General features: G+C 32.2%; 1 protein-coding gene across 1 annotated transcript; it reads right to left on the bottom strand.

Annotated features, from left to right (window-relative positions):
- Positions 1-310: 310 nt before the first annotated feature.
- LOC139489383 (glutamate receptor 4-like) lies at positions 311-23,805 on the bottom strand. Its single transcript, XM_071275695.1, has 13 exons — positions 23,748-23,805; positions 20,344-20,469; positions 16,973-17,224; positions 16,143-16,321; positions 14,776-14,940; positions 13,506-13,658; positions 12,365-12,556; positions 6,186-6,289; positions 5,104-5,194; positions 4,231-4,564; positions 3,378-3,595; positions 2,278-2,528; positions 311-1,537 (listed from the first exon to the last, which is right to left on the bottom strand). The coding sequence occupies exons 1-13, from the start codon at positions 23,803-23,805 to the stop codon at positions 1,222-1,224; spliced, it is 2,439 nt and encodes an 812-aa protein (XP_071131796.1). The 3' UTR covers positions 311-1,221.
- Positions 23,806-24,766: the final 961 nt, after the last annotated feature.

Genomic DNA, 24,766 nt, shown 5'->3' with positions numbered 1-24,766 from the left:
TATTTGAAATGTTGATTTGCGACTTTTTTTTTAACATTTTATGAGATCCTAATTCGATGCTATGCTTTTCTGTCCCTAATACATTTTTTCAATGCGTTTACAAATATGATATTAAGAAACACTAAAGCCTTTAAAAGGAAAACTATCATAATATCCACGTGATTAAAAAGAACTGCATTCCTTGTGTATTTCTACGTTTTCTGAGAAGTCGGTAGTTGAACTTGGTAGTGGTATTGTGTACTGTGCACTTTTATTTTTTTTATGCAATTCTACGACAGATAAAGCATGATTAATTATTTTTTACAGGCCCGTCATACAGAATTGATATTGAAAAAATTTGTTTAATACCCTCCACTCCTTTGACAAATATATTGAAACACTTCTACTTCTGCTATAATTAACACATGGTAAAAGGTAAAGTTAATTGAGCTATATTTTTTAAAACAATTTATTGAGGTTTTGCCATTACTTTGTAAGTTTCTTTTCGATTATGAGTGTGACTATTCCTTTGGTATCGTTCGCCTCACTTTAAGACAACTTTTAAAAAAAAATAGTTTTTTCATAGAATATATGAAATTACTGCGTGATTACTCGGACTTTTTGTCCCAATAAGAAACAATGGTATGATGGAAAACTCCTTTAACTGTAGAATCTTTGAATGCAACAGTTATTCAGCTAGACAAAAGTTATTCTTTACTATCATAAACAGTTAAACACCAAATTTATGCGTAGTAGTTTATTTGCCATTATAACTAGTTAAAAACAAGATTTATGATATATAAATCAATCCAAAGAAAAGAAAAGAAACATTCTATCATCAGTAGCGGATACAGAAATTTTCATAAGGGCCCACTTACTCAAAAGAGGGACTCGCTCAAGTCATGATTCAGTTATTCACTAAATAATAATTCAAATGTTCCCTTAAAGGACTCTTAGGTCATCCTTAAGGTGGTACCTAACACTACAGGGAGATAACTCTGTAAAGTCAGCTAAACGTTTTAATTACATTGTGTTGTAAAGGGAATATAAAGCTTCTCAATGATCAAAATTGGTGTTTGTCAAACTGCTATATAACCAGTGACATTTTTCTGACAAAACGGTTGGTTCAAAATTTTTGAAATTTTTATATTTTTGTTAAAGGGTCAAAGTAATTTTATGAAAATTAAACGAGCCAAATTAATTTTGGTGAAAGTGTTGGTTACCACCTTAATCCGATCCTGATCATTTTACTAAGGTAACAACATCTGAATCCCTGTTAATCAGCCTGTTTATGAGCATTGTCTTTACAGCATTCAATTTCGTTACTTGTACTGAAATCCATCGTTGGACTATCTTCCTGCTGCAGATTAATTCAATGAGGAAAGCAAATACAGCTAAACCGACAACTCCAAAATAAACATAATAAAGGCCAACGATACTATCTAATCCGAGCGACTGCGCAGAGCCAGTTCTATCGGAACTAGTACAATCATCTGATAGAGACCACCATTGTTTCCGCCATTTTTCAATTAATCCTGCTTCATTCATCTTCAGTATTCTATAGCATTAAAAAGAAAATAAATGAACTTTTAACAACAGTGCACCGCCAATGCAATTCCAAGAATGGACAGTTTAGAATCACAAAAACGTGTGTTTGTAGTGCTAAAATCATGATTTGAAATAATTGACAATGAGATAGCAAATAATTTGTTTTTCGAAAAGACATATAGCGATCAGCATAAGGTTTACTTTATAAACATGTGCCTTTTAATTTATCAAGTTTTAAAAATATTGTGAGTAAAAGTATGTTGAACTTTGTGTTTATGCTTCCAAACTTTTGTATCTGGGCGTCACTAGTAAGTCTTGTGTGAACAAAACGCGCTTCTGGCGTATTAAATTTTAAACAGGATGCCTTTTGTAAGCTAGTATTCGTGTGTTTCTTTGTCAAATATGTTCTCCTATTTATTTGTATTGTAGTCCTGTAATGTTGTGTTGTAATTTTAAAGTTATATTTAACCTGGCCATTAAAGAGGGAGGTTTGGCATGCCACAAAACCAGGTTCAACCCACCATTTCTTCTTTTAAAAAAATGTCCTGTACCAAGTCAGGAATATGGTCATTGTTATATTATAGTTCGTTTCTGTGTGTGTTACATTTTAACGTTGTGTCGTTGTTCTCTTATATTTAATGCGTTTTCCTCGATTTTGGTTTGTGACCCGACTGTTTTTTTTTCTATCGATTTATGAGTTTAATACATCGGTATACTTCTGTTGCCTTTATTGCACAACATGTTACTTACGCAAGATTAAATGCATTTAAATATAGTGAATTTTCTTCGAGAACAAAGCCAAACCCTGCATTGTTGAACTTTTCATCCGCCATGGCGTACGTCTGACAGTCTTGTAACATGATGTATTCCAGAAGTGAGAAGTCCGACAAGAAGGCATACTCATTTGTTCGCACATAGCTTAGTGTTGTATCTATGTCTTTAACTATTGGCATACCAGACATTTTACTCCAGATCTGTCCATATACCGACGATTTAGCAGTCTGTGGAAATATATCAGTTAAAAGGAATTAATATAATATATCAAATATTAACATAAACATTAGATTTGGTATGATTAATGAAACAACCATCCGACAGAGTTGAAATGTTGAGTCTTTCGTGGTTAAATAATTTATTTCGATAGAATAAAACAGTACCATTAGTAATACACAAATAAAAGTTCTGATTCGTACAATTATCTTTATATTTAAAATATAAATAATTCTACTGATGATTGTTTGGCAATTTACACCAACTGACGTAATTGGTAATAATTAGTTCAAATATCATTAAAGAAATACTCATTCGAATATTCATTAGTATAGGATGCTACTTATCTATATGAAACAGGATTATCTATATAAAACTGGACAGTTTAAATTGGCTACCTTATGTCTTTTGAAGCCTTAACGTCAATTAATTCCAGTACATTTCGTTTTCTTATAAACATTACGGTATAGCATCACCACGGGATATAGGTTCCCCTAATATGAAGTCAGAAAAAGTCAAATTCTTATCATTTTCGTTATGTTCTACATTTTGTAAAGAAGTCAAGTTTGTGATTATGATTCTTAAAATGTAGCTACTATTTAGCACTCATATGATGCGTTTAAACTGGTTCAAAAACATTTCAACTATTCATTTAGAACATGTGCGTCATATTTAAGCTTGAACATTACTGTATTAAGAAATAAACTACTGTTTCCGCAGAGAAATGCGTGATGATAAAGCGAATAGCGGCGAATAGCTGTTTACTGGACGGGAATTTGAATATGTACTTTTTGCTATTTTTGTTTCATGGTTTTTGGGGTACCTTTGTCAAGCGGTGATGCTTCACAGTGAAAATGTACCTTAAACAAAGTCTGTAGATTTGATCCGGAAAATATTAAAGGTCTAATGTCTGCATGATTCGCCAGTTCCTCGAGACTATTGATAGGTGAGTCGATAATTGTCACAGTCAAATAAGCTGCAAGATTGGCTGTGTATGTCGCTAACATCAAAATAGTGAACATCCACCAGACACTTAATATCAGACGACCAGATAAAGATCGTGGTCGTTCATCTCCTCCTAAAATGATAATATGAGTATATCATTAATACAAAAATAATAAAGCCTCTCAGTTTCACTCTAGAAAAAAGCAACAAAACCCATACAATCTTGAATCTTGTTCAGGCTTAAAAATATCATTGTTTTGGAAAATGAAATGATATTCATGAATGACAGTATATATCCTTTAATGTATAGCTTTCATTAGACTATTTACCGGATTTGTTATAACATAAGCAACACGACGTGTGCAACATGTGGAGTAGGATATGCTTACCCTGCCGGAGCACCTGAGATCACCCCTAGTTTTTGGTAGTGTTCGTGTTGCTTAGTCTGTAGTGTTCTATGTTGTGTCTTCTGTACTATCATTTGTCTTTTTGTCTTTTTATTTTTTAGCCATGGCGTTGTCAGTTTATTTTCTATCTATGACTCTCCCTCTGGTATCTTTCGTCTCTCCTTTTTCATCGTGTAGTCAGATCTTGCTATTCATCTAAACCTCCATTGATTTTGTAGGCTTGTTGTCTCAGATTTCAGTTATTTAGATATTTTATCTTTGAACAGCACTAGATGTATCCATTAATTTACCGAAACAAAATTACCGAACTCCGAGGAAAACTCTAAACGGAAAGTCTCAAAACAAATACAGCCTTAGTTACCTTGCTCTACAAAATATCCATAAACGTTCCACATAGAAGAGGTGAGCTTTGGTGGATTTTGTTGAGGTTCATTGTCTTCTGGCTTGGTAACTGGGATAACTGGGCTGTATCTGTTGTTGACATACACCAACACACCGACAATAACTATAGCAACACCAATCATTACCCAGACTGTTACAGACAATGGTTTGAACATTTTGTACTCCTTATTTTCTTCTTCCTTTGGTCTCATTGTCAGAATTCCAATACCTTCCTCCATATAAGTTGTTGTAAAATCAATCACAGATTCTCTGGCGGATGTTATTGTGAAAGGACCTGCCGCAAAATCTGCATCCTATAAAAACATTAAATTAAGCCGACAATAGTGAAGAATAGAAAAAAATTAATTAAAATTACAGATCAGATGAATATACTGGTTTCAAAAGATTTAGGACTGGGAAAACATTTCGCTAGCTGAATTAAAATCAAGTGTTATGTGTACCTCTAGTGAACGTTAACAAATTGTTACGCATACCTCTTACGTACGTCTGCCGAATTAAATTATGACCAGAACAGCCCTTCATAACTAGGACGTTATACATATTCACAGTTTCTGTAAATTACAAAAAAGTCGAATATATAAAACGTATTTTTTATGTTTATCTTTATGTATGTATTGGAGTTTAATTTGTACCGTAACATTTTAAAGCCATAAACAAACAATTAACATATTAAACGGTACACTGTGTAAAGGCAACAATAGTATACTGCTGTTTAATACTCATAAATCGATTAGGCAAAAACAAATACGGGTCACAAAAAAAAACCCTGGGAAATACATCGACTATTAGAGGGTAAAAAGGAACAACAGATAAAAATAAATGGTTTACTCACATTACTCATGACCATACCAACCATTCCATTCCAAGTTCCATCATCCTCAAGACTTCCGTAGGCATTGTCGGCAGGGGACACGATCTCATAACTTTTAAAAGAGATAAAAACATATAAGAATACCTAAATTGTGATAACTTCTTTTGTAAAAAAAAATACTTGTTTGCTACTAAGATAGAGGCGCCATATACCGAAGTGATATTCAAACTAAAAGAAAAAAAAACTAACAATGCCATGGTAAAAAGAACAACAGTGCAAAGCCAAACAGCAGTATGTAAAACACAACATAGGACCTTATGGATGGAATACTTTCTTCTTTGCCTTTCTTTTCATTTATTAACTCGGTAATTTCATGATCATTTAAGTGTGGATGGGTGACCGAAAACAAAGAAAGGGCAAATATTATAGAAAACAAAGAAAAGGCAATTATTATAGAAAACAAAGAAAGGGCAAATATTATAGAAAACTAACACTGAGCATTACCAATCCCAACAATAACACTAAAAACACACAACACAAGCGGAGGTGATCTCAGATGTTCCTAAAGCGTTAGCAGATCTAATAATGCCATATTTGGCACCAGTCATAAAAACCCGGTGTTAGTTTAATTCGGTACGTCACATTCGAGAAAAAGAGAATAACAGAACTGTGGTTCTGGTAATTGGAACATATCAATCGTCATCTGGGAAACAGATTTACCATCCTATCAACCAACTTCAAGTAGAAACCTCTTAACAAGCAAATCATGATAGGAAGATACCTGAAATTCAAACTGTTGAAATGTGGTGCATCAAATAGTATAAATATACTTTATATTCAGAAGCTGCTAGAATGCTGTTACATAGAAATGGAAATTTCACAATAGGGATGCTAGACTCATTTCTTTTGTTCTCGACCATCATGGATATAAGACCATACAACATACGCTTATGTTTGTTCTGCTTAGTAAAATTTGTGTTCCTGTATTCATAACATTGCTTTTTTAACATTTTTATCCATTTCATATTCGTTTTACAATAAAAAATGAAGGTAAAAAAAAATTGACAGACGTATCAACATAGTTCATAGCGGTTTTGACTTACTTGAAGTTAAATTTCAATGCGAGCTGGTCCAGGATGTCGATACAGAAACCGCTGTATGTTGTCTGGTTGTTATCGTCAATGTTGAAGAATACAAACGGATCGAGCTGAAATTGTATTCAAATATTAAACTATATCACAGCTAATAAGTATATACCACGATGGAAGCTTTTAACGACCTTGACTGGCTATACATTCCTTGCAAAGTCGGCAATTTACACTAAATAAATCAACGCTGGTGGACATCCCCGCGGATATCGACAGCCCAGTAGTAAATACCTCTGTGTTGACATGGAAAATCAGTTAAGCCCTTTAGTATATTGGCCATTGTGGTCTTTTAAACATAGAGATTTAAGCAGATGTAGCCTGTTGAAAGTCGTATAATGTTCATTAGATCATTTCGTATCATTGGGTTACTATCATAAGGACAAATTTCTTACAGTTTAGTTTTTATGCAATGTTTTGTATACTGTAATTTGTTTTTGGTCGTTTGTTCTTGGCAAAGGCATCGTCAGTGTGTTTTTGATTTAGAGTTCGTTTATCCGTTTCGGTATTTTCGCCTCTCTTTTGCACTTTTTTCATTTATATCATACATGATACATTTAAACAATATAAGGGATACGGTTGCATGTCATCAATACATCTATATTTTTATATATTTTTGTCAAAGACAATCAAATTTAATCGAAAAAAAGATTAATTGGAATAATGATTTAATTTGATTCGAGTTGTACTGTTCATGATCTGTAGAATTGCTAGATCAATTAGTGCAACACATTCTATTTGGAAAAAAATCATTATTCGTTATTTGGAAGCATTTGAATAGACTCCAATGATTTAAATCACGAAAGATGTCAATGTTAATGTATTGCAATAGGAACTAATCTTATGGTAAACGATTTTATGAAATAGATTATTATTATAAAACGCTAAAATTGAACATATAGCACTGGTATTAAAGAGATAATAGTAACTGCAATTACGATTATCCCAATATGGCGACGGTAGATATAGGTAAAATCTTTACACTCGTTTTTCTTAAATGTAGCATGTTTTTGTCAATAGTTACTCAGCTGCAAGGTTTATCTATACCATTACATCATATTTGAATCGTAACGGTGCACTGGAATTGTCTAAGAGCTGTGAAAATAGCCGTTGAAAAATTCGGGATGATAATCGTAACTCTATGGTATTTTTCTTCTTTGATAATCGTAATTTTCTTTATATGATAATAGTAACTGAAACATAATAAATGTGTCTTTCAGCATTTCAATGGTATTTTGTGTGTTAAAAATGTAAATGCCCAGTTAAACGATGACATTAACGTATATAAAAATAAATGAAGAAAAAAATTTACCTATATATCTCTAATTGATGAGAAAAAGGATGGATTAGCTATATCCCATATTCCAAAAGTGCAATCCTTTCAATTCATTGCTCAAAATGAAAGTCACGTATACCACATTTTCATATGTCAAAAAAGATATATGCCTGTTTCATTGATTTCAGGAAGGCATTTGATACTATTAATAGAGATGCCCTCTTTTACAAATTGTCTTATTACAACATAGATGGTCCCTTTTTTTTTAGTATAATGAAAGATAGATATAAAGAGGTTTTGTACTTGGTAAAGATCTCGGAAGGTATCACTGATTTTTTTAATTCCTCAGTTGGGGTAAAACAAGGGTGTATTTTAAGCCCTACATTATTTTCTTTATATATTAATGATTTACCATCTATTTTTGACTCAACATGTGAACCACCCAAGTTAAATGATAATGATATATCATATCTGTTATACGCTGATGATTTAGTTCTTATCAATAAATTCAGCCGTCCATATTTTTCCTTTGGATTCATTTTTTTCTATTTTATACTGATATATGATTTTAAAAATTTAATTCAAATGTTTTGATCAAATTCCCATGTATTTTAGGACGTTTCTTTAAACAGTGTGGATGGTAAAGGATCTAGAATAGTTACCAGTTTATTGTTACTATTGTTTATTGTCACTTTTGTTTTTTGTTACTTTTGTTTATTGTTACTTTTGTTTATTGTTACTTTTATTTTTTGTTTTTATTAGCCTTACCTATAGTCTTACGAAGCATTTGACAGACGAAAAAAAACACAAATATGTATATTGATAAATTACATCAAAGGGCCAAACATGTAGATTATCACAGTCGGAACTGGTTTAATTACAAAGATTTTTATAGATTTTAAAACAAATATTTTGTGCTTCAGAAAAATGCATGAAAATTAGGAAAGGCTAATTTATGTTTTCATTTAATAGAAAAGTACTAATTATATGGCAAGTATGCAAATACAAAAATGTTCCTTGTTTAGTACCTTCAATATTTTTCTCTACAATATCTTCCATGCATATGTATGCAGCATACTTTTCATATACCGAGTATTTATGAATTTTTAATAAGTTTGTTTCTAATTTTGCGGAATATGCGTTATTTTATTCTCATCTTTGCAGTCATTCTTTGAATAAGTATTTCTTGTAAGAAAATTTAAAGCTACATCAATTTTATTTTTTGATTTTCGGGCTTTTGGCCAAACTATAAAAGAACACAAATCCATGTTTGTCAATGAACTCCACGTTACTTAATTTCATAATACACAAAGAATCCCATTTAGGGCCAAACATTCTCTAGTCTTATATAGCATTAAATGTTTTAAGGATGTCATATTATCATAATTCAAAATTGAATTTGTGTTGTTTATAGTTTATATCTGAGATACTGAAATTTCAGTGACAGTCATGAAGTAGCTAATATGAATAAGAAGATGTGGTATGTTTGCCAATGAGACAACTTTCCACAAGAGACCAACATGACTCAGAAATTAACAAATATAGGTCACCGTACGGTCTTCAACAATGAACAAAGCCCATACCGCATAGTCAGCTATAAAAGAAATGACACTGTGAAACACTTTTCAAAGTTATCTCTTGTTCATCATAACTTTAAGTTGTGATATCATCCATGAAAAATGATCGAAGTGACATGAAAACTGTAGCCACTAATTACGCGTCAAACGGTTTTTGACGAATACTAAATGTCTTTCCTACTTCGTTATGGCATAATAGGGTATGTTCTAGAATTAAATCAGCAGTGGCTTCCCGGGGGCAGAAATAGCACATATAACCACATACAATAAAATAATTTAAACAATATTAACTATATTTACTATTTACTTCAGGATAAATTATTTTTTCTTTACTGTCTTAATTAGAAATCTGATGTAAGGTGACACATGCGTGTCGCCTGACAATTATTGTCATGTATCATAATTTCCATCGCTCATTCACATATTTTGTGGCATACCTAGTTCAATACATTTCTGTATATTAACAAAGTTCGTGTTTTCCCATTTCCAAATTTCTTGAAGCTTGTTCACCCTTCCAATTTTATAATATACTAGTATGTAGCTGTTTTCATAAGAACAATTAATTATATATGCATAAAAAGAAATGTCATAAGATGTTGGGACGTTTCGTAAATAATTCATCGCCATAATTTCATAATATGCTATCAGATATACGTTTTTAGTGTCAATATCAATAAAACAGTTTCCAGTTACGATTATCTTTTTTATTTTTAAATACCATAATTACGATTATCTTTTTTCCGAGTTACGATTATCATCCCGAATTTTTCAACGGCTATTTTCAAAGCGCTTAGACAATTCCAGTGCACCGTTACGATTCAAATATGAAGAAATGGTATAGATAAACCTTGCAGCTGAGTAACTATTGACAAAAACATGCTACATTTAAGAAAAATGAGTGTAAAGATTTTACCTATATCTACCGTCGCCATATTGGGATAATCGTAATTGCAGTTACGATTATCTCTTTAATACCAGTGATATAGGTTATCTTGGGGATTTTTTAATCACAATCTTATATCCAATGAATGTAAAATAATTTTAGAAGTAATATATGCTCGAATATTTATTACAAGTCAGGAATATGACAGTTGTTATCCATTCGTTTGCTGTGTTTGAGCTTTTGATTTTGTTATTTGATTTACGACTTTCCGTTTTGAATTTTCCTCGGAGTTCAGTATTTTTGTGATTTTATTTTTTTCTTCGTTTTGACCAAGTTACATTTGTTTTAATCATTATTGAATGTACTTGACTTGATATGACCGAAAAGTATAAAATTTTGTTTTTGAATACTGAAATGCATACTGATGATTAGTAATACGTCAGATTTTTTTGTGAAAATAAGGAAGAAGTAAAATCACAAAAATACTGAACTCTGAGGAAAATGCATAACGGAAAGTCCCTGACGCAACGTTAGATATTGGTACTACCACGAAAAATAGCGTTAAGTAAATATTTGACGGGAAAATTTTTATAGAAATGCTGAAATAAATATTTCAAATTACACATGAAAATAAAGATTGATTCTTAAATTTTCACATTATGATAGAGAAAGAATAAAAATATAATATTCCTAGGCTTAGGAAGACACAGATTATCCGAAAAACGTTGACTTAGCGTTGTCCCATGTAACAAACTCGAAACATAAAACTCGAACGATTCGCGAAATGTTCACGCAACTCTTCGAAATTTTGCATGAACATTGTATGACGTGATATATTTCAGTATTGGTTAAAATGGCTGTCTCCATTTAAAATTTGCATGCATATTTTCAAAAGAATATGATGTACGGAAATGTCCCATCGGAAATTTAATTTGGAAACTTGAAACATTTCAGTTCAAAAATAAAATTATGAGAGATAAATCATTAAATTGTAAGCACCATCGTTTTGTACTAAGTGTTAGCTCCCAAAGTTCGAATTGAAAAATAAATGGAGCTACATATTCAATTCAAAACAATAGATATACAATGTCTTGCGGAAATGTCCGAGTTAAACTTTCATGCCTTCACAAAACTTTTACGGCCAAAAAAACAGAGATTTGATTTCGAGAAGATTATTTTTCGGCTTTGATAACTATACCAATAAAAAGTACTTTTGAATTTGAAGTTGGTACACCAAATATAATTAAGATTACAGGGTTATCTATAAAAAATACGGATTAATCAAAATGTCTTCCAAGTTTGTCCGTTATCATAATTTGACATCGACATAAGCGTAATATGCTAGGGACGGTATGAACTGCATTCGCATGTTCCTTCCTCCATAATATATATATAATATAAATGTCCTGCTTTCAACAAAACGAAATGATGCACAAATTACAAAAATACACATCTATAATACGATCAAAAAGTAAGAAAACTTCAGTATCATAAGTATAACCTATTGAATGTCACTGCTTGAATAAAATCATACTCGGTTTGAATATATAATGCAGCAATATTCCTCCAAAAACACATAATTACTAGCAGTAAAATTGAATATGCTATGTTAATTATAAAATCATATTGGATTTGATTCTCATGGCATTTATACTTGTATGTTATACTTTACATTTACCAAAAAAGGAAAGCAGGAAGAATTAGATAAAGCATGTTTCCAATTTAACGTCATTTTTGTGTTACACTAAATGGTAGCAATATCTGACATTGCGTCCCTGGAGGGCTAATAAAATGGCAAAACCAAATGATAAAACACATCAAACGAATGAACAACAACTGTTATATTCCTGAATTGTTACAGGCATTTTAAAATGTAGAAAATGGTGGATTGAACCTGGTTTAAAAGCGCTAAACCTCTCACTTGTATGACTGTTGCATCAAAGTTGTAATGTTTATAGCGCTCTCATTTCTTCATTAAAATGGACATGACCTAAACTATGAATAGTTACCGACAACAACCAACAAATTACATGCTCCTGACTTGGGACAGGCACACACAGAATGAGGCAGAGTTATTTTGTGTTCTTGTGCGCTCAATCCTGTCCTAAATTAGGACAGTGGTGTAACAGCAAAACATAAGAACAAACTTTAAAATTGTTTGAATAGGACTCAACATAACAGATCATTACAAAGCAGAAAAACAAATGTAACAAAACCACATACTAGATATGACATGATATTTATACATTCATAAACCCAAAACAAAACACTAAGTACAAATCTTTGAGTTTTTACTGACATCTAGTTAACATTTTCATCAAAGAACGGCAGAGGACGGATACCAGCTTAAATACTGAATATTTGATTTACAACAAGTAGTAAAAACGGAAGTATCGATTACCGGAAGTGCTGCTACTTTTAGCGTTGCATTGTTGAAGTCGATGAATTCATTTCCAAACAATCTACTTGTGACCAGCGAGATTCCATTGTCCTTTGACCAATTGCCCATATACTTCCACGAATCTGTCAAACTGTTTTCAGTACTGCATATCTGGTATTCAGAATAATTCATAACATGGTTTTGTTGAAATGTCTACAAGGAAAAGAAATACAAGTTAAAAGGGAGGAAGACATAAAGAAAGCAACACAGAAATACAAGTTAAAAGGGAGGAAGACATAAAGAAGGCAACACAGAAATACAAGTTAGAAGGGAGGAAGACATAAAGAAAGCAACACAGAAATACAAGTTAGAAGGGAGGAAGACATAAAGAAAGCAACACAGAAATACAAGTTAAAAGGGAGGAAGACATAAAGAAAGCAACACAGAAATACAAGTTAAAAGGGAGGAAGACATAAAGAAAGCAACAAAGAAAAACAAATAACTTTGAAGAATAAAGAAGTTAGAAAAAAACCGAAACAGTCAAAACAATAGCATACAACACAACCATGTAGAAACCGTCATATTCAGATATCAAGCTAGTCGCACCAAACAAAGAGTTTCTAATGACATACTTAGTTCGATGGACGGCTGATGTTTGTTTACCATACAAAAGGTAGGGAAACTTAGCAAAAGGAATGAAGGCACTCGTGGGGCCTAGTATGACATAGTGTTGTTCTATTATCATTAAAAATAAAAACCATTTAAATTGCAAATAAATATGAAATGCCGCTAAAAAGAGCGATTTTTCAAAAGGAATGAAGGCACGCGTGGGGAAAGATGTAAAAATAAAAACAAACAACGCCTAGTATGACATAGTATTGTTCTATTGTTATTAAAAATAAAAACCATTTAAATTGCAAATAAATATGAAATGATGCTACAAAGAACGATCATTCTTCTGAAGGTCTAATGTTTCTCTCTCACTTTCTACATTTACGAACACATCAAAGCTACTTGTTAACTTCTTGTTCTTAGAAAAAGAAATTCACGTAAACGAGTCTTGCAAAGTATATTGAACCCTAACAAACAATCACAATGCCGTTCATGTCTTTCAAATCTTCTCATGAACTTGGAAATTAGGTTTATACAAACAATGTTCTACCTTGAAAACTTCCATAGCATGAGTCCTATTACTTGGCAAACTTTTTTGTCGGCAATCCATTGGTTCTAACGCTTTTATGTTTTTCGAAATCACAACTTCTGAAAATATTTCCAACATGACTTTTGTGGCATCGGATAAATATATTTCTGAATCCTGAAAATAGAGGTATAATAATATTCATTTTCAAATGAAGCATAAATGGATTAAAAAAAATACTGATGATAAAGATATTCTTGTGGAGACCATTAGAAATCATGCCACATCTTCTTATTTTTTTCATTACCATGAAATTACGACTACCAAAATAGCAGCTGTATTAACAGAAACATTGATGATCTGCAATTTATAAAGGCAACATAAGTATACCGTTGTTCAAGTCATAAATCGATTGAGAGAAAACAAAGCCGGATTACACAAACTCAAACAAACTTGACAACATCCGATGGACACCATTTGTTATCCTGGGCGGCATACAATAAAATTGAGAATGGAAATGGGGAATGTGTCAAAAAGACAACAACCCGACCAAATAAAAAACAACAGCAGAGGGTCACCAACAGGTCTTCAATGTAGCGAGAAATTCCAGCACCCGGAGGCGTCCTTCAGCTGGCCCCTAAACAAATATATACTAGTCCAGTGATAATGAACGCCATACTAATTTCAAAATTGTACACAAGAAACTAAAATTAAAATAATACAAAACTAACAAAGGCCAGAGGCTCCTGACTTGGGACAGGCGCAAAAATGCGGCGGGGTTAAACATGTTTGTGAGATCTCAACCCTCCCCCTATGCCTCTAACCAATGTAGAAAAGTAAACGCATAACAATACGCACATTAAAATTCAGTTCAAGAGAAGTCCGAGTCTGATGTCAGAAGATGTAACCAAAGAAAATAAACAAAATGACAATAATACATAAATAACAACAGACTACTAGCAGTTAATTGACATGCCAGCTCCAGACTTCAATTAAACTGACTAAAAGATTATGATTTCATCATATGAACATCAGGCACAATCCTTCCCGTTAGGGGTTTAGTATCATACCATCATAACATATATGAGAAGAACATAAACCGGCAAACAAGACTATTTTCGAAGTTGAAGTCATTAGTACTACCCTAATGGGTAAGGTTTATCAAGATGATGTCTTTTCAATGGTTCCAATTATCTTCTTAATGAAAACATAATTGTTTAGACAAGAGGGTGCATCTCTAAAAGGTGACTTTTCACTTAAACAATAAACTACTTTATAATTAAAGACTACGTACCAAATACCTGGAATGGTTCGATCTACAGGTTTCTTGATCCGATATCAAATCTTTGAACTGATTCCTCAGTAAGACGACGAAGCTGTCATTGTATTGACTACGATTTACCAATTGTGTGTCACCAGACATCAGTACCCATGGAAAGTTCGAACTACCGACTTGACCCTTAGATGAAATAACATTATTTTTTTATTTATACTTTTATCGGTTTATTTGTAGACTAAAACATATGTATTATTGCAATAATGAACAGATATATCATGTTAAGGAGGGGTATTTGCGAAAAATACCAGTCGAGAGAATGTTAAATTTCACGAGCCGTAAGGCGAGGGAAATTCATTCTCAAGACTGGTATTTTTCGCAAATACCCCTCAATAACATGATATATCTGTTTAATTACACCGAATGTTAATGTACTAAAACGCATTGATGATCGTGACGTTACAAGCGTCCAGTCGGATAGAGTATTTTTTGGCTAATTACACCTTATATAAGAATGCCAGCTTTTGATTGACTGATAGCCAGTGTATTTTTCGCATATTCTAACATTTCTTTCTCATTTCAAACGAATCTGGCTGTTTTTACCACTGCCGGTGAATATGCCTCAAATACCATGGTATTTGCCATTTTGGATATTCCTTTTTTACCCTCGCGAGCATTTTCCCGCCATTTTGTTCGGATATGACGTTACATAAAGACAGCGCGAACGCGTATAAGTACATGTATAGTTCCCGCGGTATATTTTATGATAGTACTTGTCCTCAAATAAATATTTCCTTTTCCTAGTACAGAGAGTTTAAATTAAAATTCATTCGGTGTAATTAAACAGATATATCATGTTATGGGGGGGGGGGCGGGGTATTTGAAAAAAATACAAGTCTTGGGACAAAATTTCCCTTGCCTAACGGCTCGGGAAATTTAAGTCCCTCGAGTTGTATTTTTCGCAAATACCCCTCCATAACATGATATATCTGTTCAAAATACCACGGTAGAGAGGGTAAAAAAGGCATATCCTTTTAGCAAAAACCCCGGCGGCGTTAAAAATGAACGATATTCATTTGATAACAGTAAATTGGTGAAAAATACACTGGCTATTAACCAATCAAAACCCCGGATTCTTACATAAGGTGTAATTATCTACATTATATACTTTCAAAAGCTGTTTTAGACAAATGAAGAAAAATCGTTAAATAAAATTGACTGGTTTAGAATTCAAGAAATTAGATTGAGATGCGTTGACTAAAATGTGTGAAAATTGTGATGTTATAGGATTTGTATGTCTTTGCCGCTGACTTTTTAACCGAGAAATTAATGTATTCATATGGTATAAAATTATCAGTTGTGTATTTAAGAGATTCGTTCTGTACCTGCGATATTATATCCTCCATTGTATCGGTTGCCGTAAGAACAAAGATTCCATCAGGTGAATGTCTGTCTATATAAGGTAGATATTCCAATGGTCCAGCGTAGTTGTTGGTTTTGACCATTCTTGTTGAAACAGAATTCAGAGACAGTTGCATGAGGAGATTTGTCAGGCACAAGGATCCTTAAGTAAAAAAATAGTGTTAAATTGTTGGTATGCAACGTACTAGTATCTTTTTCATATTTAATCCTATTCATGTAAGCACAGTGGCAATTATCTAAAACAAAATAATTTCTGTTACCGTGAACGTCAATTATTATAAGAACATTTTGCAATGAAGAATACTAATGTTCAAGGTTTGACATACGGTCAGTTTATTTTACTCTTTCAAAACTGTCAAATAGAATTTGCTGATTGTTTAAATTAATTTTTCAAATCGACGAAAACATAGATTGCTGAAGGTGATAGTCTTATATTGGCGTGATTTTTTTTTGGCGAAACCGGTTTTTGAATGATTGGCTTTATTAACTACTTGACTGACTACTAACTTTTACCGGGTTTGTAATAACATGAGAAACACACGAAGAGCAGGATCTACTTACCCTTCCGGAGAACCTGAGACCACCCCGAGTTTTTGTCGGGGTTTGTGTTGCTTGGTCTTTAGTTTTCTATGTTGTGGCATGTGTACTATTATTTGTCTGTTTGTCCTTTTCTTCTTTGTCATGGCGTTGTCAGTTTATTTTCGATCTATGATTTTGACTGTCCCTCTGGTATCTTTTGCCCCTCTTTTACATTATAGTAGTCTATGCTCTTACAAATATAGAACAAACTTACTGTAAGTAGTGTCAAAGTAAAGTAGTACATTGCGCCAAAGCTTGGACGCAGCAATGTCAGCTAACAGTGTATTGCTGTAAGTACAGTCTGGTCGTAACTGTATCATCCGGGTGCTTGTCACGTGACAGAAATCACGAATCACTACAACAGTCGGTACGGAACTGAATATCTTCTGTTTCTCTAGTACCATGGCTGTCCTACAGTCAACAAATAGGACAAATCCATCAACAGACCCAGGTGCCAACTCACAAACTGTTAATCAATATATTAGAAAAATAAAAATTAACAATTATATAATAGCGCGCTTGCAAAAACATTTTTATACCTCTTGATTTTTAAATCACAGTTTTTGGAAGTAGAGTAGAAAAATGTAGACAACATTATAAGCGATTATGAAGTCAGTTCGGTTATTAATAGTGGGTACATTTGATACTTTTAAGTTTCTGCATAATGATTTAGTAAAATATCTACTACTTAATACAGTAAAGAGCAAACGCTTTCAGAGAAATTTTAATATGCCATTTCTGAAATAAAAAAGTATCGCATTACATTAGACAATATATATTTGCATTTCAAGTTTTGAGAGTTACTTTGGTATATAGGAATCCGAAAAGTCTGTAAATAATTTCTGAAAAACGTTACTATTTGTTATTTTGTTTTGAATTTTTTTGTTCGTCATTTGTTCTTCGTTTGTATAATCATCATGCGGTTCCTTTTTTTCACGTTGAGTAATTAGTATGTTGGATTTTTTCGTATAAACTCTATTCCAAAGAATTGTTTCATTTCAAAGACTTGGGAAAATATCCAAAACTTTTATTTACACAAAGTATTTTATATCAATATAACTATTCTATTTTCCAACACGTAGCATGTGTATTGGAATTTTTATTTGAAAATTAGCCATTTTGTTTAAAAAGCTACCGTAACTACAATGATTTTTAATTTAGATAAATAAATAATACTTTATTGTATTATTTTGTCACATATTGATTAAGATGCATGAATACATAAACTATTTAACATACATCTTTATAAAACAATCAATATAAGGTCATTCAATTTGGCGAATGACAATACAATAATATTTGTATTAAACGTGTTGAATTGACCAGTGAACTAATTCAAATAACAAGATATATTTCTATCAACCAATCAAAGGAGATTGACGTACGAACGATAAGTTATGCATAACAACAAGTAAGGTATAATTTCGAAAGTATCCGAGATGTAATTAAGCATTTATAATTATTTATAAAAATTTACATATTTCAAACGGCATTGCACATTCTAATTATATCGGAGTTGTTGTTTGCCGAGCCCGAAAATAAATACGATCCGGAGAAACCTATCAATCGTTTTAAGAAACCTTTTTTTTTCAAAGGTTGAAAATTCAACACTAAGTACTATGCCGCTGTTCAATAACATAATTCGATTAAGCAAAAAGAAATCTGGGTATCTGACTAAAACCGAGGGAAATACGTCAACTATAAGAGGAAATTTCAACAACGGAACAACAGACACTAAACTACAACATCATCAAACCGAACAAGCATAGAAACGAAAACGAAAAATACTGTAATTAGACCCTTGAATATTGTTACATTGGTATTTATTTTGATTTTGTTTTCAGTTAATTAAAACACAACTGAATATTATTCTTAAACAAATTTTTAAATCCACGGTACTACAATAAGTCTAAACCTTCATTTTGGCTTTGTTGTGAGGGGTGTATAAATGACCTGCCATGTTCGATCTGTGTTTATATTGGACGGTTTTCTGCTTTGAATCGACCGAGTTGTGTAGTGCCTATTGCTGCCTGTGTGTTTGTTTGAAACATTGGAAATAGGTAGAGGGAGGCTTGATTTCTCACAAAACACATTTAAACCCGCAGCATTTTTCGCCTGTCAACATTTGGATGTGAAATACCTAAACATATGACATGTCTGCATGTTGAATTAGATTCACGAATGATGTCTTTGTACAGATGATAAAATTAAGTAAATGTTTTGACTAGTGTGTGATATCGAAAACCCTGATGTAGTATTTTTTTCAGTAATATTCTCTTAGTCTGCTTGTCTTGTATGATTTTTAATTTTAGTTTATTTATATTCTTCATAAATTTAATTAAGGTCTGGAGCTGGCATGTCAGTTACTGCTATTTGTTCTTTGTTTATTTTTGTATAATTGTCATTTTGCTTATTTCTTTTGTTACCTATTCTGACATCATATTTGGACTTCCTTTAATCTGATTATTACTGTATGTATTGGTAGAGGTATTTTTTAGTCTATTATGATTTTTAATTTTAGTTCATTTACATGTTTTGAAGTCTAGTTGGACCACCATTATTACTGAATTACCACACATTTTTGTTGAAGGGACAGGTGAATCATGCCTTCGAATGTGGGATTTACTCTCTCCGGTTATTTTTTACTGTTTGATCGGGTTGTTGTCCCTTTGACACCTTCCCCATTTCCATTCTCAATTTTATAAGATAGGTTAGCAAAACGTTATCGTATCTGAACCAACTAGTGGTTGCTATTCAGTGGCAGATCCAGAAATTTTCATAAGTGGGGGCCCACTGACTGACCTAAGAGGGGGCCCGCTCCAGTCACGCTTCAGTGATTCCCTATATAAGCAACCAAATTTTTTCCCCAAAAGGGGGGGGGGGGGGGGGCCGGGACCCCGCCCCCCCCTAAATCCGCCTATGCTATTAGAATGCACTTTTTAAAAAACTGCGACATCGCGGATGCGTGACTTAATCAAAGTACCTACACCTTATTTTAAGTCTCGATTTTTTAGAATTTGTATTGTTATCTGATAAAGTGCTGAACATTTTAAGGACATAAAATTGAGAAAGGAATTGGGGAATGTGTCAAAGCGACAACAACCCGACCATATCTAGCAGGCAATAGTTTTCTCTGCTGTCATTTTTTTTTTCTGTTTAAACCAGTCCCGTTTTCTAACAACGACCAGAAAATTCATGTGACAAAAATTGAATTTAGTAGTTTTAATCACTGCATAAAAGACGAAGTTCATGACCTCGTTATTTTAGTATTATATATTTCGGGGGCATGATCAAGGGCTAATGCGAATAAAAGACACGGATCGATAACGGTCTTCCGATTTGGATATTTTTTATGTAGAAAAAAGATTGTTTCAAAGACAGATTTAGGAAGTTCAAAACATTTCATTTATACGTCATATCACACACATCCGACTCTTTATGGTTCAGAGGAGTTGAGGTTCAATGAAATCGATATTATCCTTAAGGTAGTATATAGATTAAGACGGCTGCCAAAAATATTATCGTATCTAAACCAACTTCACTGTGGTATCAAATATAAAAAGATTATTGATTGGTTTATCTTACCTTTATTTGTGAAATCAAATATTTTGTTCTCAGTTGTGACGCTTACTACTTCCAACGTGACGTCATTAGTGTTCACTGTCTCATTTTTAAATGGACCTTGCCACACGTCACCCTGGACTAAAACAACTGTAATAAAACAAGCTTAATGCGATGTTAATAATATAAAAATTCCAATGCTATTGTCTGAAATAAAATTGAAACTCTATTCTTATTTTTGAGAGGAAGCACAGTAATCAAAGTGCTGCTCCTTTGCTATTATTTTGTCAGAGAGTGAAGATATTGTTAGACCATGAATGGACATCGCATAGTAATTCTTTTTGCTAAAAACATATGAAGATGTGTTTGAATACATAACTAATAATTTAAGATACGTTGAATCAAATTATTAATAGAGGAAGTCGAAGTGTCCGTAGAGAACCACAGAACTACGGTAGAAAAACTGACAACCCTGGTCAATCATATTACAGAAAAACTGACAACCCTATTCAATCATATTACAGAAAAACTGACAACCCTAGTCAATCATATTACAGAAAAACTGACAACCCTAGTCAATCATATTACAGAAAAAAACTGACAACCCTAGTCAATCATATTACAGAAAAACTGACAACCCTAGTCAATCATATTACAGAAAAACTGACAACCCTAGTCAATCATATTACAGAAAAAAACCGACAACCCTAGTCAATCATATTACAGAAAAACTGACAACCCTAGTCAATCATATTACAGAAAAAAACTGACAACCCTAGTCACTTATATTACAGAAAAATTGCACTTGACACAATAGTGTTCGTTATCACAAACACCTTGTTGCCAGACTAGTTGTATAGTTAAAATGAACCAAAATGCATCGTTATTGTTTTTGTATTTATAATTTATTTTTTTTCTTCATGAATTTACAGGTATCAACATATATTTATCTTGTGGCACAATAAGCAAGCAAATGAAATAAATAAGTATAACAAGCATTTTATGAACTAACACTTAGAAATATATGGATTAAGTATAGTAATAACATTTTCATTCATATAGTAATAGTAGTGCAAGAAATATATGAGCATACATATGGTATGGTATAACAGTGTACAAATAATTTCAAATGCTCATATACATACATGTATCAATTTAATCAATAACCTTAGCCCAGGGGTTCCAGTACATGTTGTGTTCTTCCACACTTAAGTATTTTGAAGAAATAGCTTATATTTCCTTTACCAAAACCGCCGTGTGTGTAAAAACCAAATAAATTGTTCTAAAAAAATAAGAAATTGCCTTAAATCTAATTTAAGTATATGTATGACTGTTAAAGACCAAAACAACTTGTCGAAATACTTAAGATATCATGAATGCATGTATAAGATAAGTACAGCCAGCTCATAAAAGTGGATAAAAGGAATTATAAAAAATATCTGAGAGTACAACAAACCACACTGAGAAAAAAAAACAACACCCAATTTCTCTCAACAAATGGTCCAGATAGCCTGATCCAGAACAGATACCAAATGTTAACATACAATGACAAAGATATGGCGGGAAAAGGGGGAACATCGTGCTACAATCTTTGCATGGTATTAATTAGTGTTACTAATGCAATCTTTAGATTAAGTTGAATCCGAAAATGAGGTATTGGAAATGCTACACGATACACAATTTAAATTACAAACCTAATAGGATCGCAGATTCGAATTAATATAGTACAATTCTACGTTTTATAAAAATTAACAAATTGGTTTTACATTCAATTTCAAAATGTAAATAGAAGTATTGAATATAGAGCAAATTTATTTTAAATGAGAACTAGAACAAGAAAGATAATAAAAGATACATGCGATTTTTATTTTAAATCATGTTCTTACGCTTTAGTTAAAAAGATAATAACAGAGTTGTAATTATAACTAACTTACCTATTTTAAAAGTAGGTAGTGCATAGACTTTGTCCAATAGTTGTAGAAAAATAAGGACAAAAGACAATCGTTTTACCATCATGATGAGTGAAATATAGTAATCGCAATGCTTATATTAAGCAATACTAGTTTCTTCTGACTATTGTCCAAACAAACATTGTAGATCTCAATTAGAACACAAACTTTCTGTAATTATTTGACACAATGACTATGAAATTAGTATTTTCTATATAAGTGTTATATTCTATTGATTTCTTACAATCGAACAAATAACATATCAATGTTATTTAAATGATATTTAGCGAGTGTAATATTCTTTAATATGTTTTATTATTTTCTTCACCGTCTAATCTAAGCTATAATTAATCATGTCAGAGACAAAGTAAGCAATCTATATGTACATGTATGGTGAGTAGGAATTGTAATATATTAATGATGCAATATAAAATCGTCTAAAATCGGTGACAAAAAATATGGAAGGATATTTATATAAAATAGAATGGAAATGGGCAATGTGTCAAAGAGACAACACATTGGCGGATTCAGAACTTTTCATAACGGGGGGATCACTGACATATGGGGGGCCCGATCCAGTCATGTTTTAGTGATTCCTATATAATCAACCAAATTTTTCCGAATAAAGGCACCCCCCTTGAATCTGAATATGCAACAACCTGACTATAGAGCTGACAACAGCCGAAGGTCACCAATGGGTCTTCAATGCAGCGAGAAACTCCCGCACCTTGAGGCGTCCTACATGTGAACAATTTATAATTATAAACCTCAGTTTTGTATTAGAAACGAGAATGAACAATCATCCAGGAGAAATACTGTAGAAACAAATCTTACTCACGATACAGCAATGAATATTTAACTTTTCCGTTATATGTTACATGTATAACCTGTGATATGACGCAAATGATGTTTTTTTCATATTTTGTCGCAAATGAAATATAACCTTGTGGTGCCCGTGTTAACAGCGATGACCTTAAGCCAAATACATTCTTGCACAACTATTGAGTTCTGGTCTAAATCACTTTCATCACAGTTTTGAAAATGACACGTAACTTACGTTTTCACATATATCTATAAAGCTACTGTATTTTCACGGCTTTGAACAAATATGGCTTCAGCAGAATCCGCCTTTTTACCTATATACTAATTAGGTGTGTCTTATAAGAGAGCAGATTTTGATAGTTTCAAACAATCATTCAAAACTAGTCAAGTAGGGTTAAGAGAATGACATGTAGAACAAACACGTTTATTGTTATAGACATTTCGTTTACCGTTTTTTCACTCGTACTTGCGCTACCGCGTTCGATTTCCGATGAAATAACGAAATGTATCATTGTAAAGACACATGTACCTACATTCGGAAAATCTGCCGGAGAATAAGCAAACGGGAAGGCAATAATTTAATAACAGTTCTGTTCTGAAGCTTTTGATGAAATAAGGCATAAAAACGTATATGAACACCTTTTAAATATCATAAACCTGAGCCTTCTTCCTCCAGTAAGCGGCCACCGTCAACTGGTTGACTATGTTGCAACATTTTTGGAAACGAACAGAAAATCCTTACAAGTATATTAATATTTCTACACTTTCTTATATATTAAATTTGATGCATCATAGGACTTTAAACATTGTATATCAACACACTTTTTCATATTTCTTCTATTACTGATCTCATCTTCACAAATTGTTAGAAGAAACAAATAATTAATATTTATCTGATATCAATTCTGTTTTTTAATTAAAACTTAATATTTTGCAAAGCATTTTTTATAAATGTTTTTTTTAGATCAATTTATATTAACGGACTATAATTGCAATGTTCAAGACATTTAGGAAAGTAATTCCATCTAAATAGTAAGAAGTTGTCATAACGTATGGCCTAAGACATTAAAAGAAAACCGCTCATTCTGTAAAAGATCTGTTTCATTTCTTCCAAAAACAAATGAATATACCCATATACCACATTTTTATTCTAGAAACCATGTTTTCTTAATGTTTAACATACAATATATATTAAAAAAATATTTATGCGTTTTTTTTGTTTGTTTTTTTTTTAACTTCGAGGCTATTTTTATAAACAATTCCTGACAAGCTGTTTATATTACCTCTTTTTATTCATTTTATTTATCTATTCTATTTATTCAATTTCTTTATTTTCAATTTACTATTGTACGCCATACTCAATTGTGTCGTTTTAATTTCAAGTCTTACGTTTTTCACATGAAAAATTCTTATAATAAAAATTAAAGATATTTTACTATGTTTCACAATATTTTTTTTTTAACTAGCTAGGTAGTATAATTTATATGAAGCGTCACATACGTCCGATTGTCTTGATATTTGTCTTATTTTATTACTATTTAATAAATTTGATATAATCTGAATCTGTATACAATTTTTTGTAGTCCAATATGTGAAACTTTAATTTAATAGATTATTACTATGTATTATTCTATGTTATAACCAAGTACTACATTACTAGCATAGAAAAGGTACCA

Source organism: Mytilus edulis, chromosome 9 (genome assembly GCF_963676685.1).
Source record: "Mytilus edulis chromosome 9, xbMytEdul2.2, whole genome shotgun sequence".
NCBI lineage: Eukaryota > Metazoa > Mollusca > Bivalvia > Mytilida > Mytilidae > Mytilus > Mytilus edulis.
This window is presented reverse-complemented; position numbering and strand designations above follow the sequence as displayed.

Coding starts and splice junctions, on each gene's coding strand:
- LOC139489383 (XM_071275695.1), bottom strand. CDS start 23,805: ATGTTGCAACATAGTCAACCAGTTGACGGTGGCCGCTTACTGGAGGAA. Junction 13,659..14,775: donor CGAACCATTCCAGGTATTTG/GTACGTAGTCTT, acceptor CTCTATTTTCAG/GATTCAGAAATATATTTATC. Junction 3,596..4,230: donor TGGATATTTTGTAGAGCAAG/GTAACTAAGGCT, acceptor TTATCATTTTAG/GAGGAGATGAACGACCACGA.